This window comes from Eulemur rufifrons, chromosome 6 (genome assembly GCF_041146395.1).
Source record: "Eulemur rufifrons isolate Redbay chromosome 6, OSU_ERuf_1, whole genome shotgun sequence".
In the NCBI taxonomy this organism is placed as follows: Eukaryota; Metazoa; Chordata; class Mammalia; order Primates; family Lemuridae; genus Eulemur; species Eulemur rufifrons.
Genome location: NC_090988.1, coordinates 100,518,203 through 100,541,886, shown reverse-complemented (window position 1 = coordinate 100,541,886; position 23,684 = coordinate 100,518,203). Strand labels below are relative to the sequence as shown.

The 23,684-nt window shown below is 39.5% G+C and overlaps 1 protein-coding gene across 9 annotated transcripts in view; it reads left to right on the top strand.

Annotated features, from left to right (window-relative positions):
• Positions 1–23,684, top strand: part of PPP6R3 (protein phosphatase 6 regulatory subunit 3) — a 145,199-nt gene that overhangs the window by 98,746 nt on the left and 22,769 nt on the right. For 4 of the 9 annotated variants that reach the window (XM_069471735.1, XM_069471727.1, XM_069471726.1 and 1 more), the window contains 8 exons: positions 496–645; positions 1,158–1,222; positions 3,906–4,021; positions 5,750–5,835; positions 13,490–13,576; positions 18,676–18,773; positions 20,853–20,907; positions 21,764–21,894. In XM_069471735.1, the coding sequence (XP_069327836.1) occupies positions 496–645; positions 1,158–1,222; positions 3,906–4,021; positions 5,750–5,835; positions 13,490–13,576; positions 18,676–18,773; positions 20,853–20,907; positions 21,764–21,894 (788 nt within the window). The remainder of the gene's footprint in view (positions 1–495; positions 646–1,157; positions 1,223–3,905; positions 4,022–5,749; positions 5,836–13,489; positions 13,577–18,675; positions 18,774–20,852; positions 20,908–21,763; positions 21,895–23,684) is intronic. The other 5 variants (XM_069471731.1, XM_069471729.1, XM_069471733.1 and 2 more) reach the window with 5 other exon arrangements.

Here is a 23,684-nt window from a genome sequence, read left to right as displayed (position 1 = left end):
CTCTGTCTCGCATACTACACCTAGCAGATTGCTCTGCACAAAAGCCATTGGTATTCATTGGGTCAAAATGAATTCTTATAAATTTCTCTGAAAACTTGAAAATCTACTAAACTTAATATTTGTGTTAGTTGCTTTGAAAACAAACAGTATGAGAAACTTAACTATTATCTTCATATGTTTGTTGTTGTACTAGATTTCATGCAAATTCTGGCATGTTGAATGAGCAGATATCATGTCATTTAGGCTATGAAGTGGTGTTTTAAACCTTCTTGAAGATTACAGTAGTCTCCCCTCACCTGCAGGGGATACCTTCCAAGTTCCCTACTGGATCCCTGAAACCCACAGATAAGAACCCTATGTATACACTGTTTTTGGACTGAGAGCACATCCTTTTTATTTTCAACTATTAAATCACTAATCTGCAAATGTATTAAAGTAGAGGTTTAAACATTGAGGCTTAACACTGAATAAAAGAAAACATTTTCTTTTTTGTAGGACATGTTCTTCAAATATACATGGAATAACTTTTTGCATACACAAGTGGAAATCTGTATTGCACTGATTCTTGCAAGTCCTTTTGAAAACACAGAAAATGCCACAATTACTGATCAAGACTCCACTGGTGACAATTTGTTACTAAAACATGTAAGCTTATTTGCTCTCATTTTTCTTTTCCTGATTTGAATCCCTGTAGTGCTCGGAGGGTCTGAGTAAATGTGTTACCACATGGCTTTTGGTGTAATACATTGACTGCCACACTAGAAAAAAAATGTTTCCTTAGGGCCATAGTGTTTTATTACGAAAATAGAATAAAAGCTTCGAAAACAAAACGATTCTACTAATTCAATGAAACGCTTGTTATTTTTCATTGTTTTCTGTGTATGAGTCTTATGCAACTTCAAAAATAGTTCTTGCAGCTCCCAAGGTGAAGAGACATGTGAGTTATATATGCTTCATGAGGCCCCAGCCTCAAAACTAGTGTGAGTTAAATACAACTCACGGTAGTTAATGTGTTAACCAGTACTTCATAGCTACATTTAGCTTACTGGGTTATATGCATAGCACTATTCTGTTTGACCTAGAGTTCTAGTGTACTTTAAAATTTTGATGCTTTGACATTTATATAAATGTTAACTAGATTATTCTTTTTTATTTAGCTTTTCCAAAAATGTCAATTAATAGAACGAATACTTGAAGCCTGGGAAATGAATGAGAAGAAACAGTAAGTAAATTGTATTTTGGAAGGAATTCAGTTTGATTTGTAATTTGAAGAAGATATCCCCCATTGTCCTAGTCAGGAAAAAATGAAAATAATTACATGGTACCAACCACTTCACAATTTAAACAGTTCTCCCAGGACTTCCAGGTCATTTCATTGTAGCAGATGTAATAATTTGCTTTTAGATCCCCCTGTCTTTCTACCTCTCTTGTGGGGAAACCAGGGAGTTGGAAGTACTCCCCATCTCTGTGCTCCCTTTGCAAGTCCCCTGCCTTTGTTGAATGGCTGTTTTTCTGAGAATACTGCAGAGTGGAATGAAAAGAGTTAAACTTCAGTCATCCTTCGTGATGATTTAACTTAGCATGTTTGTCCTGCTCACCTTCCACGCAGAATAGAACAGGTGCATGTTCTCATTGTGAAGAAGAGTCACTTCATGCATAGAACTAGAGGAACAAAATTGCTTAATATTTTTTAAAAAATTTTGTTAGCTGATTGGCAAGGTTATATGAAGTTATTAGTTGATACTTGTAAGTAGGTTTGTCACGTAGGACTTTTTCATAGTGATATTGTCTATAACAAACATTCCTCTCTGGTGCCCTGGAAGCTTTTATGACACTCCTAGATTCTGAAGCAGGCAGTATAGGGTGTGTTTGGAAAACACTCTCAAGGCATTCCTACATTTGTTTTTAAGTCAGGTTTGTTGAGATATAGTTCTCATATGGCAAAACTCATTCATTTTAGGAGTATAGTCCGGGGAATCCTGACTGATGCATGAAATTACATAATCACCACCACATTCAAAACATTTCCATCATCCCAAAAAGTTGTCTCATGGCCCTTTATGGTTGATCCTTTCCCAGGAGTTTTCTTGACATGTGGCTCTATTCAGATTCCTTTTTGGGCCCCAAGAAAGCTAGGTGACTCATGGGAGGTGTCAGCTTTACTTTGTGAGGTTTAATTTTTTTAAATTGTTTATTAAGCACTGCTAGAGTTTTGATTTGACTGTGTGTGGGAAATTGGCATTTAGTTTGTGTGAGAAGGGGCTAGTATTGGTAGACCTCGGATGCATTCTTCCAAATGGAGCGCCTTTGGGGTGCTGTGTGTGGCCCACTTGACATCTCTGGTTATGTGTCTGACCTTGCAGCCCTCCCTGACCTCCTGTCCTTTCTCCAACTCCTTGTTTGGCCAGGGTGGAGGGGTCCTTTGCACTCTGCTCCCCCTGGGAGGCCCATCAGCTGAAGGCCTGGGAAATAACATTCCCCGCATCTAGAGGGGTCTTGAAGGAACTTTCCTAATGTTTCCTTACACCAGCACCCTAAAGCACATTGGAAGCCTGGGCCAGCTTTGAGGTGGGCTTTTGTTTTCACCTGCGAGCTTCCAGGAGCACAGGAAAGTAACTAAGAAGTTGCGATATATGAATACTTGGCTCTCTAGATCTTATTGTGGATCTAAAAGAGGCTCTTAGAAACTCAGCTGAGATCAACTCTATGCCTTCTGACCCTTAGGTATCCCCAGGCACTCTGAGATTATCTAGCAGATATTTTATTTCCCAGGCAAGCCTTCAGTCAGAGTATGGTTATTTTTTAGTGGCTCCTGCAACATTTTTCTTCCTCTAAGCAGAAGTCTCTTTAGTTTGTTCCCTGCTATCTGTAGTCAAAAATCTTTTATAGAAGTTAAAGTATTGGCACTTTGTAAAATAGAGAGATCACATTGATATGAAAAGTTAGTTTAAATATAAAGATTGATCATGATTGGGAAGATTAGACCTTAAATGGGGAAAACGATGAGGACTAAGTTTTTCTGCCTGTGATAAATGGGCAGGCCGCACATGATGGTTCACATCTGTAATCCCAGCACACTGAAAGGCCGAGGTGGGAGGATCACTTGAGGCCAGGAGTTCGAGACCAGCCTGGGCAGCATAGTGAGACCCTGTCACTACAAAAAATAATTTTAAAAATTAGTTGGGCTTGGCGGTATGTGCCTATAGTCCTAGCTACTCGGGAGTCTGAGGCGGGAGGATCACTTGCCCAGGAATTGAGTTTTACAGTGAGTTATGATTCCACCTCCATATACCAGCCTGGGTGACAGAGAGAGACCCTGTCTATATTTTTTTTAAAAAGTGGTGTATAGGCAAGTACCAGTTGACTACGTTTCCTATCATGGCCTAGTTTTTAAATCAGCCAATATCTTAACTTGAGAAATGCCATTGGTAGATCATTATTTCTGTTAAAATGTATATGACTAAAATTTAATGTCTTTTAAGAAAGTGAACCAGCAGAATTCTCACCTCAGTTCCTTACAATCTGATTAAGTTTGAAAAACAGTGTTATGAAAAAAGATACAAAGTCACAGTAACGTTAGACATTAATGAATGTTTGGCCTTTTGTAAGATAATATGTTATTGACAATTAATGATTGTTTTTGTTATTTGAATAAACTGTCCTCTTGCGTGAGACTACCATGTAATCTTAGAGTAGATGATTTCAGACCCCTGCCTCCCATGCTGCCTGGTAATACTCTAGCACCCTCCATTCCTTTCCTTCTCCTTCCTTTCCTGTCCATTGTTACCTGCTTCAGTGCCCTCAATTTTTAGACTGATTGCTTAAGAATCCGTGGTGATTTACCAAGTTGTTTCATCATTCTGTCCTATCAGGAATCTGAATGTTTGTCCTTTACCTCTTGCCAGGGCTGAGGGAGGAAGACGGCATGGTTACATGGGACACCTAACAAGGATAGCTAACTGTATCGTGCATAGTACTGATAAGGGCCCCAACAGTGCATTGGTACAGCAACTTATCAAAGGTAAGTTGTTTATAAAAGTTTACATTTTTGCTGGATCAGAGAAGAAACTTAAGAGCGAAGTAGAAATGTGTGTAGTGTTTTAAATAACTTTGTGGATTTTATATTTTGCAAATTATCTGTTTGAACGAGGTTCTTGTGAATGTGTTTGAGCAGTGTAGTTCTTGGCTGTATCTCTGTTCATATTTCTACAGTCCTTTTAAAGCATTGGCAGACTTGGCTGAGTTCAGCATGCTACAATCTCCACTGTCATTCTTAAAGAGCATTGCTCAGTGAAATGTTCTTTTTTGTATTTTGAGCTCTAAGTACTCATATGCTAGCAGTTGAGCCACTTAAGCTATAATTACTCTTTTTTTCTTTTGAAGGCCTGTATATAGCCTATAATTAAGTTCCCTTAACTGCATATTAAGGCACTTAACAGCATTTTTTTGGTATCTATCACTAAAATGATGGGTATTGGCTTATAAGGACTCCTTCTTTACTAGCATTTCAATTTAATCGGCCCAGGGTTATTTGGAAGAAACTGTGTGGATGCCTTTTACACTGGCACCTGGGCCATGAGTCCATCTCTTCCAAAATGAGAGCACTAGGAGCTGTGTGTACTCTGGGTTTTTGTACTAGCGGTGTTACTAGTCCTGAGCCTTGCTCTAAATGTGAAAAATCCTTCATCTCTGTGGTACAGAATTCAGTTGGTGTTAACTTGCTAAATGTATTTTCTCAGTGTATCCTTCTGTTTTTCTCTTAAGAATGTTTGTTTGTTCAAGAGACTGTTACCTGTTGAATATGCACTAAAAGCGTAGTTGTCACCCAGTAACGGAACAGATGGGGCTGGCCCACCTCTAATTTTGCTTCTTGAGAGAGGTATAAGAGGTATAAACCTTTTCCTCAAGCCATTTCTCGTCACTGTTTTATCTTTATGTTCCTAACCAAGGAGAAATGGCCACGTAATGTTATTAAGTTTTTGAGAGCAGTCTTTACCTATTGGAAGTTACTTTCCCAGGTAGTACGTGTATGCACCTGAGTTTGCACAGATGCATGAGGTTTAAACCAGAATTGTCAAATGACGACTTTAGTCTAGTAAGGCCTCCAAAATTACAGCCATGGTTTCATTTTCTCAGAAAAGTAATTGTGTATCCTTTTCTTTAAAATTTCTCTAGAAGGTATAATTTCTGTATTGCATATGTGTCCATATGTTGGTCCATGACATAAGCATTTAGAAAACATTATCTTGGAGCAATTTGAGAGGCCAGTTTGGGTTCTGGCTAGATGCCAATCAAACCATCTCAAAAAAGTGTTGGGAGCTGCCATTTGTAGTATTTCCTGAACTTGCTTGACTATGAAAGATATGCTCCCTCCCTCTTTAAAGACCTACTACCTTTCTCAAAAGAGCTTGTTGGAAACATACTTTCCAGGTTAAATTTCTACCAAAACATTTTTAGAAACTTGTTAAGTTCACAGAGCTGCTTAGGGCTCTTGGCCTAATCAAGCCTGCACTGTTGGCCAGGGGGTTCTGTTTTCTGAAAGTTTATGAGATTGGGCTATGGGAATTTTGATAACTCCATTCCTCTAAGAGCACTGGCCTGGCTGTCACCCATTCACTCAGCTGATAGGGCTTGCTCACCATTCATGAACCAGGTGAGTAGGCCCACTCTTGGATTACCTGTTTACTTTATATATCTATGTGGAGGTCACTGTGGTGATAATGCTTTTTTTCCTTTTTTCACTCTGAAGATCTTCCCGATGAAGTCAGGGAGCGATGGGAGACATTCTGCACGAGTTCCTTAGGAGAAACTAACAAGAGGAACACGGTAGATCTAGTAGGTTTTACAAGGTTACATTTATATTTTTTCAATGCTCTTAGACTTTGCCCATTTATTCAGAAAGATGTAAAAGGTTTTCTTCCGTTTACCCCAGTAATTGTGGGCCAAGGATAAATTCATGTCTGTTTGCTAGGAAGAGAGGTCAGTATTCACAAAGTTCTTGCTTATTGTCCAGTCAACTCCTAATTACCTGCCTGGGATGACAAAAGGGTACCGAAAAGCCCCTGATTTCTGCTTCACACCTTGTTTAGTTTCCATTTCCCTCTGTGCCCTCCTGCCTGAGCACCTCAACAAAACAGCCTCTAGCCTTCTTTTAATTCGCCTGTGTTTGTTGCCTTGTGCCTCAGATAACCCTGAGTGCTTAGGAAACCTAAATATTCCTTTGGATATTTTCTGGTATCATTGAGTTGGGTTTACTCTCGTGTCAGATCATTCCCAATGGGGAAAAATTTTGTAGATGACTTTTTGAAACCCCAGCTTTAAAATTTTTAACAGAATTGGTACTTTTAGTCAGGGAATAATGGCATTGATAATTTTTTAAAATTATATTGGACTTTGGAATGTATTTTTTAATTTTTTTAATGTATTAAGTTTTCAGGTAAATATTGCTTTGTTTTTGTTTCTAAAGATGAGGAAAGCATTTCCTTTCGTAAGCACATGTCACATGATAATCAAAGAGGTAGCCTTTGATTATCTTGATGAAAGTAATGCTTGACTCTATGCTGAAGTATTGTTGTCTGGCATTTAATTTTATATTTGAAATTTAGCAGCTGCAGTCTTGAATTTCTAATGTATATATTAGAAATTGAATTAGAAATCGAACTTCAACTGTTAGGAATTCAATTATCTGGCAGCCTTACCTGTTCAGAACATAGCTTGGAAACCAGAGGGAAACAGGCTCTGAAAGCTACAGAGCAGTCACTAGATAGATCCTGTAACACACTCCCTGAAGGGGCCTGTGCCTGCTGCTTTCTAGGTTGTCTACAAAATTTGGTTCTCTTTTTCCAGAATCTTGACAGAATGGTGGGTTAATGGCTTTTTAAGGTTGGTATGATAGAATTAGGAAGTATTAAGAGTTGGAGGAGGCCGGGCGCGGTGGCTCATGCCTGTAATCCTGGCACTCTGGGAGGCCGAGGCAGACGGATCACTCGAGGTCAGGAGTTCGAGACCAGCCCAATCCCCGTCTCTACTAAAAAATAGAAAGAAATTATCTGGACAACTAAAAATATATAGAAAAAATTAGCCGGGCATGGTGGCGCATGCCTGTAGTCCCAGCTACTTACTCGGGAGGCTGAGGCAGAAGGATGGCTTAAATCCTGGAGTTTGAGGTTGCTGTGAGCTAGGCTGACGCCACGGCACTCTAGCCAGGGCAAAAGAGCGAGACTCTGTCTCAAAAAAAAAGAAAAAAAAGTTGGAAGAATTATGAAGTTGAGATAAATATCAAAAGGGAGCTGTATGGGGTCATTTAATTTAAACAGGTATAATGGCCCTAGTGTCTCCTTGTATTATAGCCTAACAGAGAAACTAACATTTATACTGGCAGCCCTGGGTCATCAAGGAAGGGTTAAGTCATTTTTAATGAATATATGACCCACTATAGATGGTTTTAGACTTTTTTCTCCAAATTGGTTAAAATAATTTAAGCTGGGTCACATACCCAGAATATCACCTAACCTGAGAGTTTTGGATCATCAGGGTTTTTATGTAGCGTGAAATGTCTTATACTGTTAAACCATTTAATTTTAGAGGTTTCCATATTGATTCCTTTGTAGGCAATGTAGTCTCCTTTAAGGGGATTTTTGTCATGTTTATTATTTATAAAGAGATATTCAGTAATCTTCTGATTTTGTTGGTGAAACTTCTTTTGAAATTATCCTTTGATTGCTTTCAAAAGTAAAAGTCAAATGTTCAGTTGTTGTCAGGCTTTTTAAAAAAACCTCTTTATCTTAGATAACTCAGGCAGATTCCTCTTGAGCAGTTCTGTGGTAAAAAAGGACTTCATTGCAATTCTGACAACACTCCGTTACTATACATGATATTGTCAGTGAAGCTGCCATGTGATTGTGTATAAATGTTATTACATATATCTACATGGAGGGGTGTGGGTACACAGTGAAAAATAAGTGTTCGGCCCCTTGTAGATATTTACGCATGTGTTGAAAAAAATTATGGGTTCCATCTGCCACTCAAATTGGAGCTCAGTTCTTTGCTTGCTATACTTTGTGCCATCATACTTGGACTACGTACATAATCCACACTTAAGCAAAATAATAAGTTGGCTTATATAGCAAAAATGGTCAGATTTATAGAGCCCTCTTAACATTGCTGATATCCCCTGTTGAGTTAGCCCCACTCCATTATTTTGCTGTCTGTTGAGACTCTCAGGTTAATCTCAAGACCTCTTAAATTCTTTGGTCCCAAATCCTTCTTAAATACCACCTCCATTTAGTTTTAAATCCTTCCAATAGGAAATTTTGCTTGTAGTATTTTGAGGGCTGCAGATGTTCCAAATGATTTAAGGATGCTTATATTATTATTCATTGGTCCTAGGCCACCAAGGAGATTTTAACTGCATCCTCCAGGCTCTTCATTTTCCTGCCCAGATTGTTTTCAAGCTGTATTTCATTAGAGTTGTATACCATGTTCCAGGGAAAATATGCTATTGTAAATATTATTATAAACACAACTTGGTAAATACAGTGGACTTTGCCCTTGCAAAGTGACAAAGAGTGCCCACATGTGAAACGTGGTGCCCTTAACCTTCTTAACACATTCTTCCCTGGACTTGGCAGTTAAGTAATAGGCTGCTTATTCCCTGCTCCCTTTCCCAAATACGTAGATTAGATACACTGCCCTGACTTAGTAGGTTTTAGGGTGGCTCACATAGCTCTCTGGGAATTATTTCAGGTATATTCATGGAACTAGAGTCACCTTGTAGTTCAGCACCACATGCTTGAGTTGGTACATTGGTATGTTGCTCTGGCTTATTCTCTTTTCTGTCCCTAGCAAGGGTAGATTCGTATTACACCCTGAACACTTACCTGTCCCACTGGCTCTAGGCCCGAGGACTTGTTCATTTATGTTGGATAGGCTGTGCCCAGCCCCAAGCTCCTTTCACTTCCACTACAAAATTTAAATTAAACTCCCTTGGAGATATTTAAAGTGCTTTAATCTTTTGACTCCATTATGCCTACATATGTGCCCAGTGAATTCATATGCTGCCTGTGCTTTTATGTTGAATTTATTATGAATAAAAGTTAGTGTTTCAATTAAAGACCTCTGTGTTTTGACTAAGCCCCCAAACTGTAAAAATTGGAAAGGATTTAGATAAGTATGAGAAATGTTTTTAAACTGACTTCAAAAACTTGAGTTTGTTTCATTTTCTGCCTTCCTCTCTAGTGGGGAAAATGTGTTTTAAATGTGTTGGTGCTTCTTTCCCATCATTGGTAAGCTAGTTGATAGAGGTTGGGTAGAAATATACAAATATGTGCATGTATTAATTGCCTGGAGATTCCAGGTTGGGGTGGAACCTGAGAGCTGATATTTCTAACCAGCCCTAGGATGTACTGATGCCAGGCATCCACAGTGAGGCCACACTTTGAGCAACAAAGAATCAGGGTCTTCTACTTCACTAATATGGGCCTCAGAGTTTAATAGTCACATCATACTTCTAATTTTCCATGGCAACCTAATCAACCAAGGTGAAGAAAACACCTTTTCCCACTAATAATGGTTAATAAAACTCAGATTTTATTGTGAAAGAAGGTAATAATTCAGAAGCTTTTTTCTTTCTTTTCTTTTCTTTTTTTTTTTTTTTTTTTTTTTTTTGAGATAGAGTCTCACTCTGTTGCCCAGGCTAGAGTGCCGTGGCGTCAGCCTAGCTCACAGCAACCTCAAACTCCTGGGCTCAAGCAATCCTCCTGCCTCAGCCTCCCAAGTAGGTGGGTCTACAGGCATGCGCCACCATGCCCGGCTAATTTTTTATGTATATATTTTTAGTTGTCCGTATAATTTCTTTATTTTTAGTAGAGACAGGATCTCACTCTTCCTCGGGCTGGTCTCAAACTCCTGAGCTCAAACGATCCACCCACCTTGGCCTCCCAGAGTGCTAGGATTATAGGCGTGAGCTACCGCACCGGCCCAGAAGCTTTTTTTCAATGCAACATTAAGAGTGTACTTTATTGAGAACACATGTAGCTTAAGCTAGGTGTGGTGGCACAGGCCTGTAGTCCCAGCTACTTGTGAGGCTGAGGTGGGAGAATCACTTGAGCCCAGGAGTTCCAGGCTGCAGTGAGCTTTGGTCACACCACTGTACGCCACTCTGGCCTAGGCAACAGAGCAAGGCCCCACCTCAAAAGAAAAAAACAATACATCTAGCTTGGCAGAAGTGTTCTTGTATACTTGTTACTTTCTGCTGTCTTTGTTTATTCCTATCTAGTGATTTATTAGTATTCATTAATTCAATAAATACTTGAGTAGCTACAATGTGCCAGATGCTGAAGGTAATAGTACTACCTAAGATGGGCAAAAATCCCTGTTTCAATGGAGACGGATAAACAAATGAGTAAGAGACGCATGCACACACACATTATGTGTCTTATATGGTCATGTGCCATATAACATTTTGCTCAACAACAGACCATATATATTATTGTGGTCCCATAAGATTAGAATACTGTATTTCTACTGTACCTTTTCTATGTCTAGATAATGTTTAGATACACAAATACTTACCATTGTGTTACAGTTGCCTACAATATTCTGTACAGCAACCTAGGAGCAATAGGCGGTACCATCAAGGTTTGTATAAGTACACTTGATGTTCGCATGACTACAAAATCACCTTTCTCAGAGCGTATCCCTGTGACTAGGTGATGCATGACTGTTTGTGTTTCAGATGGTAAGTGCCCAGGAGCAAAAGCAGGGGAGGGAGTTAGGGAACATTTGGGGCAGACTTATAATTGAAAATTACGTGGTGGAGGGAAATCTCAATGAGAAGGTAACATTTGTGAAGACTTGGAGGGAGGGAGTGGGGAAGGAAGAGCAAAGTGCAGGGCTCTGAGTCTGGGTGGTTCCCAGTGTGCGCAGGGACTGGCACAGTGTCCTTTGTGGATGGAACAGAGTGAGCAAGGGAGGGAACAGAAGACTTGAGGCCAGAGAGGCAAAGAAAAGCCAGAATTTTTATAGCTTTTTGGTTCACAGTGAGCACGTTGGTTTTTGATTTTAGATGAGAAAGAAGTCAATTAGATTTTGAACTAAAAAGTGACATGATTTGATGTACATTTTTGAAGGATCACTGCAGCTACTGGGTTGAGAACAGACTGTAACATGGCAAGAGTTCCAAGCAGGGAGACTGGTGAACTGCCTAAGTAGCATCAGTGCAGGTGAGGGGCAATGGTGCCTGGCACTAGGTTGCTGATAACAGACTTGCTGAGGAGTGGTGGGATTTTAGGTTACACTTTCATAGGGTGGACAGATACAGGTGGGGTAGAGGAAACAAGATGACTAAAGTTTTTAGCTGAAGAAGAAGAGGAGTTAAGGCAGTATTTACTGAACTGGAGATGCCTCAAAAGGAGTGTTTTTCAAAGTGTAGATCAGGAACTCGGTTTTGTATACATCTGAGTGGTGAGCTGATGGGATTCTGATTAGCAAGTAGTTCCCCCATGGGTAAATTAGTCTTTCTAGCTCATTTTATTAATAACAGTTGCAGACTGGGGTGGTATGGGGTAGCATCAAAATCACATCTTCATTAACATAACTGTGAAAGGTGTGTGTGCATTGTGTAGTTAATAAAACTGGCTAAACCTAATTTCCTTTTGGAGAAAAAACATTTTAAATACCTCCCAGGATTGCTTTGAGTATACAATTTAAGTAGAATATGTAAAGGTGTCACAATGTCTGGCACATAGTAGTTGCTCAACAAAAGGTAACTTCCTTCTCATCTTTAATGAGTGGTAAAGTCTTAATTACGTAGGAAAAGTAAAATTATGAATTAGGATGTGCAGTGTCCTGTTTGAACTTAAGACAGCAAGACCTGGCTAAGAGTAACCAAGTCTTTTTTGTTCTCTCTCGTTCAGTTCATGTAGCTTGCTCTTTGAATTGTCTTCTCTTTCTGGGCCCTACCATGGTGTTTCCACCCCTAAAGCACACACTGGCTTAGCATGATATCTGTAGTAGTTTGCCATTCAGGTGGCCCAAAGCTTTTCTAAATCCACCACAGTACAAGCACTTGACCTGCTTGTGAATGTAGTCGTCCCATATGGTGCCAGGTGCCAGCTGCTGTGACCAAGCAGTATTCCACACCGCCCTCTGCATTCTGGCTGGCTTTTCTGGACCATCCGCATCCCCACAGCTTTCCCTAGTAACTCACTAAAGCTACTTTGACTCAAGGCAGGTGCCCTTCACTGATCACAAATTCTACCTTTGATTTCATCAGGCCAGATTCACAAGTAGAATTGGAGTGCTTTATACCTTAGGGAGGATGGAGAGGGAAGTATTGAAAATACTGGGTTATTTTCACTTGGGCTTAGTTTTTTTTAAAACCAAAGATCATCAGACAAAGGGAAAAGATTAATCTTATCCAGGCAGTGGTTTATTCAGAATTTTACAAACCAGGCACTGTACAGACCTACTTGGATTTTACTTTTGGGCTTCTTGAACCGATGTTGGAACAACTTCACAAAACAGACCAGGACGGTTTCTGTAACTCCAGGCCATTAGGCATAGCCTCAATAGTTGGCAGGTGGCAGCAGCTCATGTCTTCCCCTAAGACCAGTGTTCCTGCCCAAAACACTTCTATGAAAAGTACAGGATAAGTAACTCAGAGACTACAGTATAAGTTACCCTTAAAAAAACAGTACTTGTTTCTAGAATTTTATTAACTGTTCATATTTATCACTTGCTATATAACAATTATACTGTACTTGTATAGCTTGATTTCTAATTGTTAATTCACTTACCCTAATATTGTGTGACATTGATGAATTAATAAAAATCACTTAACCATTAATTGGTGAGCACTTCATGTTTGTGTTTTTGCTTCATTCCTGAGAGTTGGCTGTAAGTTCTAGGGGTAGGGGTGTACATTTTCAGGGGTAGAAGATTTGGGATCTTTTTATGAGCCAGGGAACTATTGACTCAAGTTATATTTAGTGCTTATGGACAATGCTTTTCTTAATGTGGGCAGGAAATTCAAGAATTTAAAATGAAATGGTTATATTTAAACCTGACCTTTCCAGTGTCTCATTAGTAATCCTTGGGGATTGCAGTTTCCCCCTACAGGCCTGGCACGTACAAATTATTTTTATGTGTCATCTGCACCGTTATTCTACCTTTGTTTTGGTACACATTTAACTGGAGATAATTATAAAAATCACTTAAATGGAGTAACACATCCCTCTTTTTTAAAATCTATTTTCTGGTGATGTTAGTACTGAGGAGTTAAATAACCAGAAGTGGACATCACAGGACAGGTAGCCAGACCCAGGTGAAGTGTGCCCTTAAAGTATGGGGTGGGTTTGACAACTGTGACTTTTGTTTTTTATGTTACAAATTGAGAGAAAAACTAAATGTGATTTTTCCATAACAATGCTGATACAAATGTCCAAAACTTTTCTATGTTAAATAGTTTTTTACATTTTTATGCATATAGGTTACAACCTGCCATATTCATTCATCCAGTGATGATGAAATTGACTTTAAAGAAACGGGTTTCTCACAGGATTCTTCTTTGCAGCAAGTGAGTCATGCCTAAAGCTTTGCTTTTTGTTTTTATTTTAAATGCTTAGTTTAGTTGCCATTTATGAATCAGCTTCAAAATCAGATTATGTATTAGAATGTGATTTGGGGTTGCTTATTAGTTAGGCAAAAGCATTTAAAATAGGAAGTTTTGGGTACATGAGAGGTAGGTTTGTGTTGATTATGTTTCCAGAGAATGTTCCATACCTGATAAATTAGTTCAGTAAATTTTCAGGTGATTTGAATGAACTGAATAGTCAAGAAGTTGCCTCACACATGCTCATTATGCAGACCTTTACAGTCGTTGTGTTGTTGCTTAAAGATTTGTGTAGTAGAGATCTGTGGGTAAGAATACTAGAAATGAGACTTTTAAAAATGTAAGTAAAAGTAAACTTATACCAATATCCCTGAACCAAATGGCTTGTTAAAATGATCCTTCCCGTTAATGGTATGTTTCTAAAATCTTCAAGTTCTATTTTAATTACATCTAAGTTAGATTTTAACATAAGTAATTCATTGCCACGTCTACCCCCCCGGCCCCCAAATTTATCAGTGGCATATTGTCTTTGTGGGTAAAAACAGGATATAAATAATAAATGTACTGATTTATCATCTATTGGTAGTCCTTGGAGAAGTGACAAATAATTTTACTTCTCTACTGGGTATCAAGTTTGGGAGCTAAAAATAGAAACCCTTTTGCAGGTGATCAGCTATTCATATGGAGAAGTTGTCCTTAGCCAGGACCAGAAGGTCTTGGCGTGTAAGTTGCTTTGGTGTGGCAATAGAATTAATGGGGATACTTTTCCATGTGGCACTGACTGTTGCTTGGCTTCTTTTTCTTAGTCTCTAAGCCTCCTCTTTTACTGGGGCCAGGATGAGGCTTCTGATGCTTATGCTGGCCCTATCTTTCAGCTTACAAGCTCCACACCATACTTGGTTTTGATACTAAGGCTATTTGGAATTCATCTTTTCCAGATAGGTCTGAAATAGCATTTTAGCACTTAGTTGGCTTCTCTGTTGATTCTTGACATTTCTGCGCTTTGGAGAAATTACTCTCCTGAGGTTAGGGAGCCACCCAGCGCACATGGGTGCTGTTGAGCAGCAGTGCCTTCTCCAGGAGCGCAGCAGCCCCTCACTACCTCCACTCTTGCCTTACTCTTAGGCAGCACTGGCCACCCAGGTGGTCCACCATGGCTCATTGTGAGCCCTCAGGCCTGCAAGCCACACTTTCCCCTGAGCACTTTGATATTGCTCAGGGAAGCACGTAGGCAATGGCCTCTCTCTCCACTGAAGCATCCATAGAGTTTTGAAATAGTCTGGGACTCAACCGGACATGAACCCAATTGCTATACATTGGTCCACCCCTAGAATGAAGCTTGATGATATAAAATGTAAATTATCAGGGTGATTTTGTACCTGTTGAAGTACAGCTTTCAGCTGGCACAGTGACTCTTACCTGTAACCTCAGCACTTTGAGAGGCCAAGGCAGGGGGGATTACTTGAGCCTAGAAATTTGAGGTTGCAGTGAGCTGTGATCACACCACTGCACTGCAGCCTGGGTGACAGAGCAAGGCAAGAAAAGAAAGGAAACAAATACAGCTTTCAGAAAAAGAATGCCCTAAACTTAGGACTTCGAGCTACTGATTTAATCTAGAATTAGTTAGTTTTTTTGCATCTGGAAAGTGGAGCCCCTTATTTCTCACGCTATCTGGTTCCAGGGTCATTGTGTTCTGGGGAGAGTTTTCTTACATTATTTTGTGTGTTTGAGTGACTGCCGATATGTATATGAAGTGATCCCAGTCACAGAACTGACTTACTAACCCAGCCTTCACCAAGCTCCTAATCTTCTGAATTTTATCCACTTCACGTAAACTTTTAAAAGTGGGAGAAATAATTTTTTTTTTCTGATTCATAAGCTTCCAGTAAACTTTGCTTTGCATGTTTAAGCTATAAACCAACCATGGATTATTTTGAAAATAAGAAATATGTTCCAAAGCAACTTTTTTAAAATTTTGAGAATGTAAGTCTAGGTTGATTTAAGAGTTTCATCATAGTAATCAGAGTATTAGTTTATCAACTTCAAGTTCTCATTCACGTTTGAAGTTGGGCCTCATATAAATAAAGTATGGAGAGAAGTTAGGGCAGGTTATTTAACAAGGTGACCAAACCTTGTCACCTGTGGGGCCTGTACTTGGGGTGGGGAATTCCTCACAACTTCCCATTTTGTTCTGCCTCCAGCCTTTTCTGGCTTCCTAAAGTCTAGTGTTGGACTCCCTGTCCCTCTAATTTTACCCAGTAGAGGTGGGTAGGGTGAGGCGCTCTTCCCCTGTGCAGTGTCTGGAGAATTCAGGGTGACTGTCACAGATGGGCTCTGAAGTACTGATCTGATCACCTCCCATCACCCCACATCACATGCAGGCTCACTGATGGGCAGTCAGGCCAAATGTAGTTAACCAGTAGTTCCTGATGCCTGGGTGGCGTTACTGTTAAGAGCTCAGTGACTTGAACAGTCTCTGACTTGGGCCAGGGTAACAGTACTGGGAAATGTGCTTTTAAATAATCACATGGCCATGTGGTGTTTTCCAGACTGGATTTCTCAGAGTTCAAAGCACTTTTTATATACAGTTAAATGGAATATAGTAATAATCTTCATCTGTGTGGGTTTGTAAGCTTTGATAGCTTTATTTGTAAAAATTAGGTTTGAAACATGAAGTTCTTTTCTAGTTTGTGTCTTTCTAGAAGCTGTAATAGACTTAGAACTAATGAGGACTACAGTTGATAATTTTTCTTTGCATCATTACGTGGAAATTACTAGTGTCTGTCAGTTTCTGTATATCTGTCTTTAGATGAGTGGGTAAAGAGAATGAATACAAATATTTGTGTGTACATATGTATGTGTATGCATATATGTCTGCATATGTATATCTATATGTATATATATGTATATATACATTTATGATTTTTTTTTATATTTGCATTGTTTTTGAATTTAAAGCATTTAAAATATAAAAACATTTTTGGGACTATTTCTTCCCAAAAGAATCATAATGTGTTCTCCAGAGGTATGAAAATTTTGAGGGAACCAGGCATGGTGGTGCATCCCTGTAGTCACAGCTCTCAGGAGGCTGAGACAGGAGGATTGCTTGAGCCCAGCAGTTCAAGTCCAGCCTGAGCAACATAGTGAGACTCTGTTTCTAAAAAACTAAAAATAAAAATTCGAAGGAAAAAAAGAATTAAAACAATTGGGAAGGACCTTCCTCCTTGCATGACCAAATTTCTAATCTGTAGGTGAACCTGGAGCCTGGCTTATGCTGCTTGCTCAGCAGAATAACTTCATGGTTCTTCACCACATACTTGAGGTTCCAGGCATCCATTTTGCCTCATAAAAGAGAAAGCTACAGTTCAGAGGAGTTGGTTTCTTTCATTTTGATTTAATGACTCTGAATGCTGCCTGTTGTATTTTCCACGCATATATCCAGAATTCAGCCCCACATTCCAGGACTTGTCCCCCTACTCTTTTGCTTTCAACCAGATTTCCACGACTCAGCCTTGGTTGCACTCCATGGCTTACCAAATGTGGTCCCGTGAAGCTTCTTGTGCAGTGATCTCATGAGTGACCATTCCATAGCCAGCTGCACACTGGCCGCTTGCCCCATGTGGTCATAATACCGTCTCTGTGGGCAAGAAAGGGGACAGCATGGAAGTGGGAGTGAGCAGAAGGGCATGGGTATGCCATTGTCTTGCATGAGAGAAAAGGGAAGTTTTGGGTTCTCTATTTCTAGACAAACTAGTTACAGCTTTTTCAGACCTAAGCAATAGATACCTTCCAAAGCCAAATATAAGGTTTGTTTTTTAATGATCTGCAATTTGGATTATCCATGCCATAATTCCCTGCTACCAGAATGATTAATCAGGAATTAATGGTAGAGGCATTTCTACATTGTACGTCTGCAGGGTGGAATCTGCACTCTGCTCAGATGTGGAACCAAGGAGAAGTCGGTTTAACTCAGTCATAGCTGTCCCCTTCCCAGCAAGTGGCTGCTGGAGTGGTGCCTTCCTTGGAGCTCTGGCCACTGCCCCACCCATCACGGGCTCGCCCAGGGAAGCAGCCATATCTTCTGTGCACAGCTCTGCCACAAGGCAGCGCTTACTTGTTGTTTGGTCTCTGTATTTAATGTTTAGGTAAAATGAGGAAGTGGCACTTGCTCATTCTTAAATATTCTTTACTCTTTCTGGTTAATATATGAGAACACACTTGCTGATTTCACTTGCTTCCTTGGGCCTGCTTGTTTTAAATTAAGAGTATTAATATTTTCCTGGAGTCCATTATAACATTCCCCCATTTTTCAACTAAGAAAACCAAGGTGAGCCTGGTACTCTCTAGATACAGTGTAAGGAAATAAAACTGGTTCCACTATGGGTCTTCTAGTGTTACATACTTTTCACAGTGATTTCAGATAAGTGTTTAAACTTTCTGCCCTCTCCTTAAGGTAGGTAGGATAGAAGTGACTTCTGTATTATACTCTTCTCAGCCTCTAAGACTTAAATGCCTTTTTGAGAAAATGAAATGTCCCTGAACGTTTTGTTTGTAGGATCATAATTGTGTTCATCAGTCATTTTTCCTTGGGTGCTATTTTGCTGTAGTGGATTGGGGCGGGGGTGGGGGGTGGAGGGAGGTGGCAAGGAGGGTGGGTGGGTGGTTACCACTTGTTGGATCTAAGGATAAAGTTGGTTGTGTACAGAGGTGACTGACATACCTCATAATTTCAGACTGTTACATGTCACTTGATCACTTCTTCGAACTAGGCTTGACCCAAACCTCTCCCTAAAGATATTACTTCACAATAGAAGACAGAGTGGTCACTTAATGTTTCTTACAGTGACATGTGCATTATAATGATTTGTGGACCAAATTTTAAACGTTTCTTTTTTTGACAAATTGTGTCTGAAATTATTTGATTTTCTTTTTAGAAAAACACACCAACTTTTAAAGCCCTATGGCTATATAAATAAGATGATTTCTGGAATACAAATGGGCAAATAGTATGTAGAATGTCATTAGAATCATTATATCACTGTCACTGGTCCTGGGGTTGCCAGGCCTTTTCTGATTATCAGATGCAACAAATGACGTCCAATTTTATTGACCAGTTTGGCTTCAACGATGAGAAATTTGCAGATCAAGATGACATTGGCAAGTGAGTATGTTTCCCTCTTTCTGTAACTGTCTCATGCACTCCTGCTCTTTCTGAGACATTTTTGTGATTTTGCTGGATTCTTGCTCATTAGCATTCATGATTTGGGAGACACCTGCCCTCCATGGTGGTCTTTTAGTTCCAGCATTTCCATCCCAGATACTGGATAATTAGGACATAAAACATCACTGCCAGGAAAGAAGCATTCACCATTAGGCTTGACCTCTTTCACAGAGGTCTGTTTTCATTAGATTGCCCTTGTAGGAATTCAAGTTGTTGTTCTGAATTCTAGGTCTTAATGTTAAATACTGTTATCTAAAGTAATTAATCCCTGTGTTAACTGGCTTGAGGCACATTCATTAAGAGAAAGTGCATGGGGTATTACATTATAGCAGATGACCAGGTTAGCAGGAGTAGCTCTATCCTGCATGTGCTCTCTTCTCTAGGTGACTCATAGCATAGATTTGAGTTTTTTCCAAGGGCCAGACAGTTGAACCACTCGTGCTGCATTCAGGGTGAGAAGCATAGACACGAGAATTAGTGATACTGTGTAGGATTAATGAACAGAAAATGTATAGGTGATTCACAGACATGAAAACAAATGGTCTAGCATCTGGCTTTGGGAAAGAAGAGATATAAACAAAATATTTTTGAGATGAGTATTATAGCTCATTGAGAACAGAGTTTAAGAAAAAAATTAAGGCAGCTGGTATTTGAATGTTAGATGACTATTTACAGGAGACTTCCTGATTGTGCCATGGACACCCAGTATCTGCTGTGGTGCCCTGGAAGCATTAAATTCTCAGTAATTTGTTGAACTGCAGCCAGTGGAGGCTGTTGTTTGTCATAAATTGCAGTTTACAGTATGTGAGAAGCTAAAATATTTTTACAGCCCCTAATTGTGCCATAAACGTGCCATATTGGCACCATGGAATGGAGGCTCCACTGTAAATAGCAGTAGTTGAAGGCTGTCAGTTGTCTTAAGAATTGGCTCATTTAAATCCAGAAAGAACATGAACACAAGGAGTTCATGTCTATATCCCAGGAGCAATCTACTTGGGAGTGGATCCACTACCTCACACCAGACCCTGTAGGTCCCCACTTGGCAACTCAGCATTTATCTGTCTGGACTCTTACTTAATGTTACTAGTTAGGAATCCATAATCTCTTTAAATTTAGTGTTGGGAGCTTGGAATAATGATTGAGTAGAACAAATCTTTTAAGAATTATAAGATAGCCCCACCTACTCGAAATTATGTTTAATAGGCTCTTTTATTTCCTACTTTTTTTTCTAGATTGTGCCTTGTTATAGCATAAGCTTTCAGGATGTCTATTTTGTGTATGAATTTGGCTATCCCTGAAGAAAGCTCAGTGTCGGGCAGCTTTTATGTATTTTTTCATGTTTTGACTTGGTTCTTTGCAAATAACCTTTTTCTTGGTTATATTAGTATGGCCTATGGAACCATGCATGTTAAAAATATTTTATAGGCCGGGCGTGGTGGCTCACGCCTGTAATCCTAGCACTCTGGGAGGCTGAGGCGGGTGGATTGCTCAAGGTCAGGAGTTCGAGACCAGCCTGAGCGAGACCCCGTCTCTACTAAAAATGGAAAGACATTATATGGACAACTAAAAATCTATATAGAAAAAATTAGCCGGGCATAGTGGCGCATGCCTGTAGTCCCAGCTACTCGGGAGGCTGAGGCAGTAGGATCGCTTAAGCCGAGGAGTCTGAGGTTGCTGTGAGCTAAGCTGACGCCACGGCACTCACTCTAGCCTGGGCAACAAAGTGAGACTCTGTCTCAACAAAAAAAAAAAAAAAAATATTTTATAGTAAGGAAGCTTTGAGGGTCTCTCAAAGGCTTATGTCTCAAAAGGCTTCTATTCTAATCCTCCCATCCTCTATAAATTTCCTTAATACCATGGAGGTGGCATCATTTAACACAAAATGGATGTTTTTGTTTGCTTCTTACTTATGGAGATTTTTAATGACAGTGTAAATATTAAATTTGGAAAATTTCATGAATGCTGTTTCTGTGAGCTGATAGGTAATTAATGATTCCTACACTTATATTTTGTTCACAGTGTTTCTTTTGATCGGGTGTCAGACATCAACTTTACTCTCAATACAAATGAAAGTGTAAGTATAAATGTTGCCTGTCATGAGCAGCATGGCACATGAGAGGTGCAAAAGTGGGAATTGGGTTCTGTTGGAGCCCATGTGTGGATGCCATGTGCACTGGAACCCCTGTGCTCTATGAGCCCTGATCCTAGATTGGTGTTACACCCTTCACCCACTCCCATTACCTGCCTGGTACCTGTGGACATGTGATTTTGCAGCACTGGTTTAAGATGTGACATAGCTAATAAAACCAGGGTCACTTGAGATTCCGTTATAGATATTTGGCCTCAGAGAGAAGGCTGCAGTTTGATGCCAGCCTACTTCCTTTTACTCCTTTGTGTCCCAGAAGGGAAACACAGGCTGGGTCAGGGCAAGCCTCTCACTCCCAGACATTTCTCGGGAAACATTGAGACAGTTGCACCATTTGAATGAGCACAGTTTTGGTTTTGTGTTAAATAGCATGAGAGACCACTGGTTTATTTGCTCATATGATAAGGTAGAAACTACTGATGTGAACCATTGAAGCGCATCACTACCTAGCTGGTCTGTAATCCTCGTTAGGACGGATCTGGTACTGCGTCTCCGGAGCAGCGGAGGGAGGCTCTTGGGATTAGAGTGGTGCTTTGACTAGATAGAAGTGAGTTGATGAGAGGGATGTGGTCTGGGCTGCTTGTTTCTAGTTTTGAACCCACTCTTTTTAGGGGAACTTCTTGTTACCTACACAGAAGCTAACATTAGATGTTTACATTTTAGTTTGGTGTTGGTGATAAGCACTGTTTTTAAAAGTAAATGGAAAAATGCAATTTATAATACTTCTGAGGAAAAAAATAACTTGATTTTAAATTTGTTCTTTTTCTCTCTTCTTTTTATATAGGGAAATATTGCCTTGTTTGAAGCATGTTGTAAGGAAAGAATACAGCAGTTCGATGATGGTGGTTCTGATGAGGAAGATATCTGGGAGGAAAAGCACATTGCATTTACACCAGAATCCCAAAGACGATCCAGGTGAAAGATAGTTTGTTACAGTTGTAATTATAGCCAAGCCATGAAACAAATTATTATCATGAGATGTCATTGTGTCATCACCTAGCACACATATTTAACCCAGAGACCAGTGCTTTTTTCATGATCAGAAATGCCCTTGTTAAGTGACATGAGTTGGTCAAAGTCATTTGCCTGAAAATTGATCTGCTTGAAAATGCTGTGTGTTTAGACATAGTTCATGAAATGTTGTGACTCAGCATCTTCTGAATGGGAAAGATGCTGACAAAGGTAGTCACATAGTGCGTTTGACTAAATAAATGTTCCCTCACCAGTAGTGACAGCAGCCTCCTTAGGTATTGTTTCTTACAAAAGTTTCTCAAAGGAGGGGGAAAGGGAAAAATTGTTTCTAAAAGTTAACCTATCTTGGGAAGGCAGGCTCATGTCAGTTGATACATCTGGGTCAGTCCAATCTTTTTTTTTTTTTTTTTAAACGGGAGCCTAAATAAATTATGCCTTGTACACAGTTCTAGTTATGTGAGTATTCATTATCAGGATCTTTATAATTAGGAGGAAAGGATATTTGAATAGCAGCTGGACTTTCATTTTTCTTTCTTTTGGTTTTAATAAGTAATATTTTCACATGGCATAAAATTCATAGGAAACAAAAGAGTATACAATGAAAAGCAAAACTCCCTGCTGCCCCATCTCCCGGCCACCCAGTTCTTGCTGGACCGTCCGTCCCCATCACCCATTCCCTGCAGGTGCCGGCAGTTATGTTGTTCCCCTTAGGAATACTCATAGCTACAGGTTGCAGAAGACTCAACAGTGGCTTAAGCAAGTAAAGGTGTATTTGTTTCACAATCTAGAGCTGATAAGGGAGTTTAATAAGATCATTATACCTAGCTTCTTTCCATTCTCACTCTGTCATCTTCTGCATGTTGATTTGTTTCCTTATGACCACAAGACAGCTGTTGTAAATTCAAGGCCAGATAGCAAGAGACAAATGGCTCCATGTAGGGGGTTTTTTTTTTTTGGTTTGGGGGTTTGGTTTGTTTTGTTTTGTTTTTTAAATTAAAAAGTCCAACTCAAACTTGTTTGTCATCATTTACTGTGAGAATTTGGTCCTCATGTTGAGTATATGGCACCTGATACCCACAGGGAACACAGGATGAGGAGAGAAGGTAGTTTTTTGTTATTTAACAACTCTACAGAGGTATAATTGACATATAATAAACTGCACTTATTTAAATCATACACTGTGGTAAGTTTCAGCATATATATACTTTCATGAAACCATCATCCAATCAAGATCATGAACTTAGTTCCATCACCCTGAAAAGTTTTCTCGCTCTTTTATTATGTCCTCCCCCTGCTGACCTCCTCCCCCACTAGCTCCTTTCTATTCCTTTAGTTTCCATTTTGTAGAGTTTTATATAAATGAAATCAATACATTATATACTGTTTTTCTAGCTTCTTTCACTCAACATAGTGTTGCCTAATATATCAATAGTTCATTCCCTTTTTTGGCTGAGTATTATTCCATTAAATGGACATACTGTAATTTGCTTATTTTCCTGTTGATGGACATTTTGGAGCTATAACATCACTTGAAGATAGACTATGATAAGTTAAAGGTGTATACTACAAACCCTAAAGCAATCACTCAAATAACAAGGCAAAAGATTATTGTTAATAAATCAACAAAGGAAATAAAATCAGGTCGTAAAAAAGAAATCCAAAAGACAGAAAAAGAACAAAGGGCAGCTGGAATGAATAAAACTAATGCAAAGATGATAGAATTAATCCTAAAT